The following is an 11965-nucleotide window of genomic DNA, read 5'->3' as shown; positions in this document are numbered from 1 at the left end:
TAACCGACACAGACTACATGTATCTTTAGGTATTTAATTAAAAGTAAACAAAATCTACCCTTAAATGGCTCCTTAAGCCAGCTGAGGGTAGATGGAAACATTACATGATCAAATAATGTAATGTAGGTTAAAGTCAGGTCGTTCAGTGACAGATCCAGGCGGTTTTGTATTTGGTTGGTTAATCAATAAATGTTATAACTACCTGAAAATGTACAAATATTTGTTTACTTTTATTTAAATACCTAAAGAAAGATACAGACTATACGTAGTGGATAACACCTTAAAGAACGATCTGCCGGGATCTTACTATTGTATTGTAGTTGGGGCGATTCTCCGAAATGTCCGATTTTCGACAACTGACGCCTATTTTGCGTGACCTGACCAACCAAGGCATCCTATACTTTTTATGTTGCGCTAGAATCAGTAGATGTTTTGTCGACTTCAAAAATTGCATAGGCATAAAGTAACTACAATTTAACTACTACTTACTAAGAGATGGCGTTTGCGTGCAGCGCGCGTTCCCATGCGCCGGCGCACGACCGGCTGATTATATGAGGATTAACTGTAGCATAAGTAGAGATTAACTAGCAGGTTTATTTGTTATTTATTTGTTCTCAAAATGAGTAGGTAAGTAAGTATTATATGCTACCAAATGTCACCTACCGAGAGCAAAATGCAAGAGTTTCAGGTAGGCATAAACAATGAAATTGGTATACAAATAGTTTTAAACCCTCCTCCGGAGTTCAGCTTCTAAACTAAACGGGTGCAATGCAACTTCTTAGGTACCTACTTTGTTAACTTAAGTCTCTTTCTAACAAATTGAAATGTCAAAATGACGGATAGGGACAAACGGTTATCAACGATTTGACAAACGTTTATGAATAACATCAAAAAAATCGATTATATCGATCGGTCCCACTCTCACACTAACCATCGGAAACCATCACTTAGTTGATAAACAATTAAACATTATCCCGTTACGCGTCGTATTCGATGCGCCAGCAATTCAGCAATTCAGGAGTTTGAATGAAGGTAGCGTTCGGATTAAAACAACACCAGTATTACTGCAGCAGTAATGCACGCAACAGTAATGCTGTCGAGGTACACAGATACACACAGCTGCAAAAGTTCATACCTACTTTATATATGAAGTTCCCACCTTGATGAATGAAAGGTACCCAACCTTTGCACTTTTGCAGCTAGCTCTACTTAGATAGATGTATAAAATGCGACCCGTCCGTATCTGTATTAAAATGTTCAATCCCAGATTTTTGTCCATAGACACATTTTGTCTCAAACGATAGCAAAATCATTTAACATGATTTGGTAAAAAGAAAGAGAAATATAATTTGGTTGGCGGCCCGCTGGTAAGTAATACTGATGTGCAAAAAACGATTAATACCATTTCCTTAAATCAACCAATTTCAGAAAACCTTTAAATTACTCTTCATTAAAAAAATCAACTGTACAAGACCAAGGCTATAATTTGGGGTAATTATAGAATTACACTTAATTAAGGGCAGGGATAAAGAGCCGATCATCGAAACTGGTTTAACAGGAAATTGTGATTTACTCGTATATTTAATTCTCCTACTGTTACATGCCAATCACGGTGCGTAGCCAACATGCCAATCGTTTACGCTCCGTAGCGAACGAAACGCAACTGTCAATGCAGCACAAATATGAAAAAGTAATAGAGAGATACAAAGCGTTTCGTTGTCGTAGCGCAAGCGATTGTCACCTTGGCTAGGCACCCTGGTAATGATCTTACAAAGGATGCCGATTGCCGAAGATTGTCCGAAGTTAATAACAAAAAGTCTAAAACCGGAAAACCGATGTAGGTACCTAAAATACTTAAATTAGCATGCAGCCGCGACGATCGATAAGATGAAAAAGAGAGCAGTGTAGAAAACAAAAACACTGTAGGTAATTCAAACAGTATATTAAATCTACTCAAAACATTGTTCTTTTTTAAAATATTATATCCCAAGTGAATCAATCGACTTATTTTAATATGTATGCATACGCAATACGCAAATAATGTAATCTGGTTTGATTTGTATATTCAATGGAAAACCAGTTGAACCACTAATGCGTTTGTTTTATTACAATATATGGCCAGTAACAAAGAAGAAGTTATAAGGCTATGTTAAGCTTCGGTAATCATTTAACTCCCAGTTGATTACCTATTACCATATCCCAAACGGTAGGGAATCGATTTGTTTTAATAGATATGCTAAGTCAAGCTTTGGTGTTCATTTAGCACCTACTTGACATGTATGCATATAATGTCTTTAAAGAGATAGAGCTATTTTATTTCATCAGGCACTTTTAGTCGTTATCTTCGTTATTATTACCCAAATAACCATAATATATTATTGTACAGTAATATTACCGCCATTCAAGTAGTTGATTATTAAAAGTGATTAAACAACCAAAAATGTAATAGCCGGATCTACCTTTTTGTTTCGATAAAGAAATTCGCGATGTTGAAGTTGAAACTAGGTAACTAATCACATGTTTAAGTAAAAATGTATATTAATAATTATTTTAATTGTTTACATAATATTAACAGAGTTTAAATAGGTACGAATATGTTATTATTTATTGAGAGGAGAGCTGAGTTAATTATTTTCCTACTAGTCAAATCAGTTATTTTTTTTGAACTGTCAAAACGATTTGCTAATATGGAATTTATATGAAACATTAAATCGTGACGTCACGGTCAACTCACCTACTTTTTATATTTCTATCCGATTTATTAAATAGAACTTGTGTTTAAAAATAACTCCTATTTGTGTTTTTCTAATAATTATCTGGTGCTTTATTTCATGCATGGTGTATAATAATTTATTTTAAATACAGTATAATACCTTTTTGATAATACCTTAGTTGACGTGGAAGATATAAACACGGCTATCTCATCAATAAATGCTGACTTGGATTACATCGCCGAGTGGTCTGCTAGCTTTGGCATTTGTGTAAATCCAGCTAAATGCCAAGCCATAATTTTAGGTAGCCAGTGGCAAATGTCTAGGTTGAGTACAGTACCTGTTGCTCCGATCCTTTTTGAGGATACTGTAATTCCGGTGAGCAGTCGGGTTAAGAATCTCGGATTAGTTTTAGATTCCAACCTTTCCTGGTCTGGTCAGCTCTCGGAGACAAGTCGGAAGGTCACAGGTACACTTAGAACTCTATATAAATTTAAAAACTTTCTGCCTGTAAGCACGAAAAAATGTTAGTGCAGTCCTTAGTGTTACCAATAATTGATTACGGGGATGTGTGTACTACTAATGCCACTCAGGAATCACTCAATAAACTAGACCGTCTACCCAATAACTGTATTAGATTTATATTTGGACTTCGTAAATACGATCATGTCTCCTTTTACCGCCGGCAGCTCAACTGGCTCTCCATCCGTCGTCGTAGGTCCTTTCGGATCCTTTGTATCCTATTTTCGATCCTGTTTGAGCCTCTGCTCCTGGATATCTCAAAAGTAAATTCGTCTTCGATACTCCTCGTCCAGGATGTGAGCTGCGTACCTCCCGCGTTCTCAAACTGACCATACCTTCTCACCGTACTGGTTTTATGACTAATTCTTTCGCCGTCCAGGCTAGTCGTCTTTGGAATTCACTCCCTCTAAATATTAAACAAGCTCCAAGTAAGTTTTCTTTTAAGCGGTTGTTGCGTAAGCATTTGCTAAAACAAGAGTTCGAATAATATCCATCATTATTATATTTATAGTATGTATTGTATAAATATGTAGTAGTTTATATATATTTTATTTATTTATGTAGTTTATATGTATAGTTTGCTTTTTTTTATATTCACTGAATAGGTATATTTCTCTCTCTGCACCAATTGTAGATGTCTGTTTGGCCCTATGGTTGACTGGTAGAGAATGCCATTTGGCATTAAGTCCGCCATTTGTACATTTTTGTATATACTTTGTGCAATAAAGTTTAAATAAATAAATATAATACCCTATTGAATGTTAGCATAAAAAACCTTGCATAAATGCAACTGGCACACTTGTTTATTCAATGAAAAATGCAAAATCATGGAAAAAATAATGATGCACCCATGCACCTGACATAAGCCTTGAAAAGCACATCCTTTCATTACTGTAGATACTGAGGCAACCTGGTCATTACTTACTGTACATACATACATACATAATTATATATTTACATTCTTAAACGGGCATTTTTTTTGTCACGTGTAGTCTATGTAACATATCCATACCTAGATAGAGTCGATCTAAGCTAATTAACTTTGCACCAACTAGAATAGAAATAGAAAAACCGGACAAGTGCGAGTCGAACTCGCGCGCGAAGGGTTCCGTATTATTACGCAAAAAACGGCCAAAGATCACGCGTGTTGTATGGGAGCCCAGTTAAATATTTATTTTATTCTGTTTTTAGTATTTGTTGTTATAGCGGCAACAGAAATACATCATCTGTGAAAATTTCAACTGTCTAGCTACCACGATTCATGAGATACCTAATGGTGACAGACAGATGGACAGACATACGGACAGTGGAGTTTTAGTAATAGGGTTTTTTACCCTTTGGGTACGAAACCCTAAAAATAATTGCTTTACCTAAAAAATGTTGTTGTAATTGGAACTGTTGGAAGGTTATAATTGATACTTTGTTAATTCTTTTGCTCATTTAAGTAGTACCTAAATAAAATAATTTTTAATCAAAAAACATGTCGCCTCTCTACTTTGATATTGCGCTTAGCATGTGTTTAGCACTTTGTTAAACACACTTTTAAGACCGCCCCTTGTGAGCACAGGTAATAGCACACATTATGGTTGCATTGGGTCGTAGTTGGGTGACCACAAAGCAGCAAGGATAGAATCGGACTAAGATAAATCTGTATTATGGCATTTGCAATGAGAAAGTGTGCCAATGTCATAGGCAGTTCAAATTTATATCAAAGTACCTATGACTTTTTAGGGTTCCGTACCCAAAGGGTAAAAACGCCAAAAACGGGACCCTATTACCACACCCCGCGGACACTGGCGGTCAAATGTATGAAACAAACGCGTTCCTACGCACACAGTCTAAGCTCGTGTGGGTGAACGCGTACCATGCTTGTGTGAGTGAGATAAGACGGGCTAGGGTTCCCGCCATTTTGTTGTCAAGTTCGATGACCTCAATGACTCAAAACTCATTGCGCGAATTAGGAAGAAATAAGAATCGTATTATGTTGTAAGGTGGGTATCTAAGCTCGATTTATACAATAGTTTCCTATTTTGAATCAGTATAAACGAAGTAAGTAACAAAATTTTTGTAAGGAAATTCAGGCCACCAAAATATTACGTAAGTTGAAAACATGATTTTTTGTTCATATAGATATTGTGATGTTTTCAGTGTGATCTGATAGGTTTAGGTCTAAAACAGATAGGGTAAAAGAAATACTAAACATAAGTACCTATTGTAAGTTGGTATTCTACTAAAACATAAAACACTTTAAAAATAACTGGGTATGTACTTGCCTTGATTCATCCAATGGGAATCTGTAGAACTTTCTTTTAGATTTGTCGTTTGTAGAGCTTAAACAACCGTACACAGCACAACTCACGCCCATTGCAAAAAGATTTGTAAATTTGTTTAATATTTTACGTGGCCTCCGCTCTGCGCACCGCGTCGTCGCGTCCTTGCCAGCCGGTAACTGAGAGGTAACCGAGAGCGGGTGGGCGGCACTTTCAACGGGAGGCAGGGAGTGTCCATACTGTACGTTAGTACTCTTTATTATACTGTGCTATTACTAAGACTCCGCTGTCCGTTTGTCCGTCTGTCCGTCTGGCCGTCCGTCTGTCTGTCACCAGACTGTATCTCATGAACCGCTATAGCTAGACAATTGACATTTTGACAGATGATGTGTTGCTGTTGCCGCTATAACAACAAATACTACAAACAAAATAAAATAAATATTTAAGTAGGGCTCCCATACCACAAACGTGATTTTTTGCCGTTTTTTGCGTAATGGTACGGAACCCTTCGTGCGAGAGTCCGACTTGCACTTGGTCGAACTTTTTTGACACTGTGTTCTGTTCAAGTCGGTGCAAAATTAATTAGCTTAGATGGACCGGCTTAGAGAATAATTCTTGTTGTATGAAAAATTGTGCTTATTATATCAGAGATATTAAAATTTGCTGCTCTTGTAATTGTTTATTTTAGCTTTATTGTACAAAATACATAATAAGGTAGAAATGACGGATTTAATGCATAATGTCCTTCTTTTCCATTCAACCATACGGACAAACATAGACTTAAAAATGATGCAAGGGGAAAAGTAAGAAAATTTTGTCTCATCTTTTCTTTTTTACTTTTTGGCCAACCTACTCCACCCGCTAGAATACGTATATATTCAATGATCTCCGCAAAAACCTCACAACCAATCATGTCGCACATAGCCCGGCTGGTGCTGTCGCTGGCGGCGGTTGCGCTCGCGCACGCCACCGTCGAGGTGATGAAGGACGTCACCCTTGGCTTCGGGGAGGCGCTCAAGCAGTGCAGAGAGAGTGTAAGTCATCGCCATCAGATGTCTCGGAGCGGCCGAGGTGCTCAAAAATATCCGAACACGACTCTAACGCCTTGACAATACCTAGAGGTGTGTTTAGATATTTGTGACCGCCTTGTTCGCTCCGGTATTATATGATGGCGACATTGATAAACGCCACGAGAAAAGAAAAAATTATCACGATGTCAGTTGCTACGAAAAGTTAAGGGCTAAGATGGCCGGCTCTTTAATTATCATTTGTTACCATGCCTGTCACGTTCTAACAAGTATGTACTTAAGTGCGACAGTGACGCATGACATGACAGGTGATAAAAATGCGACCATGATACTGCTGCAGGTCACTATTTCCATATATTATTTGAGTTTGTTTCGATTAGTTTTCTATCATCGATTGTCTTCTTGGCTAGGCTCCCAGGAGACCCAAACAATGATAACGATCCTTCGTTATTATTGGGTGGATCATTATCAGGGTTCTGTATCGTCACTCCTCGCTTTTCGAAGGGTTCTAGGCTTTGCGTTTGACGGACTGTCGCTTTTGGATGGTTCTAGTAAATTCCGGCCAGGTTATGATAATCTTACGAAAATAAATTTGAAGATGATATTTAGGTAATACACTAATAATATTTTTTCCTTTATAAGATACGATTTTGATTTGGTAGGTAGTGGATTTTTATACACTATTTTGTTCACAGTCCGGCCTGACAGAAGAAAAAATGGAGGAATTCTTCCACTTCTGGCGCGATGACTTCAAGTTCGAGCACCGCGAGCTGGGCTGCGCCATCCAGTGCATGTCGAGGCACTTCAACCTGCTCACCGACGGAGAGAGGATGCATCATGAGAACACGGACAAATTCATCAAGTCTTTCCCTAACGGTAAGACCGGACATTGGCGTCTTTTGAGCATAGCTTAAAGCTGAAGAAATGTGTATGGCTTCGCCGTTTAGAATAATTTAGAAAATTTTTGAACAAGCAGAAAGCTTAGAATAAATTTAAAAGTCGATAAAATACTGTCTTGGGTGAGACTTCAAGTCAGTTCAGAGGCCGTGAGTTCAAGTCTCACCCAAGACAGTAATTTTTCCACATGTAAATTTATTATAAGCTTAGTTAAATAAAAGCTTGTTAAAATGGAAGGAACACTCGTAGTCCGCGCTTGATAAATCAACAATAAGACATTTTTCATTTACTATACTACTAGATTTCTTAGGGCCACTTGCGCGATCCAGGGTTAGCCACTAACTCTGAGTTAATCGGTTAAACCCGGAGTGTACAATTTACCCCTGCTGTGTTAACGGTAAACTCAGAGGTAGTTGGCTAACCCTGGAAGACGCAATTTAATTGTATGTACATACCATTTTTTACTGTTTTATTTTATTTATTTAAAAATTGAATGGACATTATTTTATTTTTAGATTATCATTCTTTATTCATTTCGATTCTTAGTTATTGTGTTGCGACGATATTTTTGTGAAAGCATTTTATTTTGACATGTAAAATTTAATGTAGGTACATTTTCAACGATGAATGAATGAATCTAATCTAATCTATCGACAGGTGAGGTGTTATCCAAACAAATGGTAGCCCTGATCCACTCCTGCGAGCAGAAGTTTGACGACATGGACGACCACTGCTGGCGAATCCTGCGCATCGCCGAGTGCTTCAAGAGCAGCTGCCAGGAACGAGGCATAGCGCCCTCTATGGAGATGATGATGGCTGAGTTTATCATGGAGTCCGAAGCTTAAGTTTTTTGAACATGAGAGGATCAGAGGAAAGTAATATTGTCTTCGGTTACCGCGAGAGTTACTCATGAAATACAACTGTCAAGTTTTAACTTTGTCAGAATGATTGTATTCAATTATGATGAGTTTAGATTTTTGATAGAGTAAGACCAAGAAAAGCTGCAGCGGATTTGATAGCCCACGCAGTGCAAGTGTCATTTATACATCATACTTTCATAGAAGTTTGACGTTTAAAATAACACGTGCACTGCGTGGGCTATCAAATCCGCTGCAGACTTTTCATGGACTGACTCTATTCGTCGACCGAATCTGAATAGCCACTTGATTTTTTTGGTTTTCGGTTTAAATTATGACAAAATTAAAATTAACATAAACGAAATCATTTTCTGGCGTTAAATTTTGTTAAATAAAAGAAAGATAGTAATCAACTAATCAAACATAAATTTATTTAAAGGAAAAGCGATAGCGAAGGTTTTTATTCACGACAATGCTTAGCCTAATGGAGAATGATCAAACAAATATACCTCTACTGTTTTAGGTATTAATTTCTTATAAAATGTATTTTGCAAGAGGCAATGCTACTAGTTATAATGGTATTTTAAATAGTATTAAGCATGTGCGCAATACTATTATAATATTTTATTAGTTTTATTATCGTTAATATTTAAACTATAAAGCGTATTTTTCTGCGCAATGACACGGCTATGACTTGGTAAATGTTAGATGTAAGTTATCTATTGAGAGATAGATAAAATTAAAAGTATTTATATTAATGTTCATTGTTGTTTCATTCTACCGTTTTACGAATAATGTTTTTTTAATTATCGCGGGGCCTTATCATATGTTTTATAACTTTTTGTTTATTTTTATGTAAGTATAGGTACCTCCAATTACTTTATTTGGAATTTAATTAAGTACTTGTAGATTTTTATGCCCGATTTTTTTTTTCAAAATAAATATTAAACGATACCTTCCAAACATCAAAATCAATAAAATAATTAATAATGATGAAATATGTATTAAGTACAAAAATGTGCAAAGTAATTGTTGTATCACTTAAGGCAAAATTATAAATAACTAATTATTTTTATATTTATTCAAGATTAGTTTTTATTCTTTCTTAGATACAGTTTTTTTAAATTTTGATAAATTTCTGACAATAAGGATTTTTATTCTAAGATGAAGACATTATCTGAGTTCAACCATCAATTTCGTGAGCTGATTTCGTAGGGGATGTAGCTCAGTGGTAGAGCGTTCGCTTTGCATGTGAAAGGCCCCGGGTTCGATCCCCGGCATCTCCAACTTTTGTTTCTTGTACATATTTTTCTTTTATAAATTATGTCCATATTTAATTTGCATAATCAAATTAGACTTCAGCAACATTATTTATTTACATTTATTTATCGCCTTATTGTAGAAACTACAAATTAATAAATTTTAAAATAAAAACTATGAATAAAAATTATCGAAACGACTGCCTGCAAAATAAATAATCAGAATACAGAAATAATAGAATAATATTAAAAATAACTATAAACAATAAAATTATAAAAAGAACAGAAAATTAAAAAGTAAAAAATAATTCTTTGACCCCGACGTGATTTGAACACGCAACCTTCTGATCTGGAGTCAGACGCGCTACCGTTGCGCCACGGAGTCGTTGCGTTCGAAGTTGAATTTAGTTATCCGTTCACAAGAGTTGTACACTAACGCCCCTAGTGGAGATTTGGTAAGTTAGGCAATTTAGGCAAATTCACATTTACTATTTTATCATTATCATATTGTTTTTTTTTTCAACACAACTTCCTAAATTTTAACCACATTTTCATTTATTGAATGCCAACTATGGTATTACAAGGTAAGTATATTATAAGAATAACATTATCTTAGAATACAGCATGGACACTTCTAGGGCGTGACAAATCCAAAAATATAACTTAACCAGAGATATATATAACTCCATATAAGATAAATAAAGTCTAAGAAAAAAACGTGCTTCGGACGGCCAAGGAAAAGTCATTCTCGAATAGATGTATTTGGCCTATTCTCGGCTAGATGGCGTTAACGACACCGTTTGGTATTTAACAATTTTAACACATATCAGTGAAAGAACATGGGTCAGTATGGAACAATAAAAATTAAGAATCATTTATCCGTAAACATATTTTGATTATTTTATACATTTTCAATTTTATTTTAAGTTTTAATCGTGTGTCGATAGATGGCAGTAAATGTACCGTGACTACAAAATTGACAATGACAGGACCCCTCTATACTATCTATTCTTTTTGACTTAACCAAGGGAAAACATACAATTTACACTTAAAACTAATGCACATTTAAATAGTAGTATGTAATTATTTAACGAATTACATATTACGTATTATTCTTAATTAATGTAAAAAATTGGTTTAATATGCTTTATTTTTACATAATTACCTACATCCTAATACCTAATACATATATATTTACCTTTATTTTGCCGGCAATTTTTCTGCAGATTTTTGTTTTACAGAAAATTTTTCAAGTATTTTAAAATAGCAAAATAATCTTTAAGTACATAGAATATTTACTTCAAATAATTTTAGTTCGGATTAGTTATGTTTCACCAAAAATTTAAAACATTAGTTTTGTTTCAAGAACAATTTGTTCATGTAATTTCATTTCACAGAATCATCGATCTGTAGAAAACTCACTTCTTATAAATACGGTTCACCAAAATTTAATATACAGAATAGTAGTCATTTAGTCGAATTACATTTATCGAGTCGTTAATTTAACGCAATCTGCTTCTCTGGAAGGAATTCGTTTTTAGGGGTTGCCGTTCTAACCTAACCCACTTTTTTGGCAACAGTCCGTTTTCTTAGGGGGTCTCAGTTCTAACCTAACCTAACCCACTTTTCTGGCAACAGTTCATTTTCTTGGGGGTCGCAGTTGTAACTTAACCTAACCCACTTTTCTCGCAACAGTTCGTTTTCTTGGGGGTCGCAGTTCTAACCTAACCTTACCCACTTTTCCAGCAACGGTGCGTTTTCTTAGGGGTAGCAGCTCTAAAGTAACCTTAACTCATTTTTTAGCAATTTCAATTAATACTACGAGTATGTGAAATGTAATTTAGTAAAATAATAATTGTTGAAATTAATATTCTGTGAATTGTAGTGTCGCACAAATAATATTCAATGAATAACAATTCTACAGTCAGTCTTTTATTTTATTTTAAAATCTTTGAATAAATATTCTGAATTTGAATAATCAAGTTACAAAATATGTTTCTTTGAAATGAATAATCGAAGAAACAGAATTAATTGTAACAAAAATGTGCGATTCGATTCTATGAATTATCTGTATAACAAAATTTGGCGGTAAAATAAATACACCGAAGATAACATACTAAGAAATAATATTAAGTACGTATAAATGGGCGTTTTACTCAACAGAATAGGATATGTTTTCCAAGTATTTTGTTTACCTTATTGTAGTTGTACGTTGTAAATTCCTGGTCATAAAACAGATGTTACGACTACCTACTTGAATGGTCATTAATGCTCGTAGTGACGCAAGCCGTTTGTTTATTTACTTAAAGAAAATATGGATATTGGTGAGTATATAGTAAGTAGTGTAAATTTCATTCGATAGCGTGCCGTGACGTACGCGTTTGCGTTAAGTGTCATTTTGAGTTTCCAAAACTTCCCGCT

At 35.2% G+C, this 11965-nt stretch overlaps 1 protein-coding gene and 2 non-coding genes across 3 annotated transcripts; 2 read left to right on the top strand and 1 right to left on the bottom strand.

The window, feature by feature from the left end:
- Positions 1–6391: 6391 nt before the first annotated feature.
- LOC134798406 (general odorant-binding protein 1-like) lies at positions 6392–8316 on the top strand. The gene is made up of 3 exons (XM_063770823.1): positions 6392–6537; positions 7227–7407; positions 8086–8316. The coding sequence occupies exons 1-3, from the start codon at positions 6415–6417 to the stop codon at positions 8271–8273; spliced, it is 492 nt and encodes a 163-aa protein (XP_063626893.1). The 5' UTR covers positions 6392–6414; the 3' UTR covers positions 8274–8316.
- A 1183-nt stretch (positions 8317–9499) lies between these two features.
- On the top strand, positions 9500–9571 carry Trnaa-ugc (transfer RNA alanine (anticodon UGC)). Its single transcript has one exon. It is a non-coding gene; the product is annotated as a tRNA-Ala (tRNA).
- Positions 9572–9857: 286 nt separating this feature from the next.
- On the bottom strand, positions 9858–9929 carry Trnaw-cca (transfer RNA tryptophan (anticodon CCA)). Its single transcript has one exon. It is a non-coding gene; the product is annotated as a tRNA-Trp (tRNA).
- Between the last annotated feature and the right edge of the window lie 2036 nt (positions 9930–11965).

The sequence above is a fragment of the Cydia splendana genome, chromosome 16 (assembly GCF_910591565.1).
Source record: "Cydia splendana chromosome 16, ilCydSple1.2, whole genome shotgun sequence".
Taxonomy (NCBI): domain Eukaryota; kingdom Metazoa; phylum Arthropoda; class Insecta; order Lepidoptera; family Tortricidae; genus Cydia; species Cydia splendana.
This window is presented reverse-complemented; position numbering and strand designations above follow the sequence as displayed.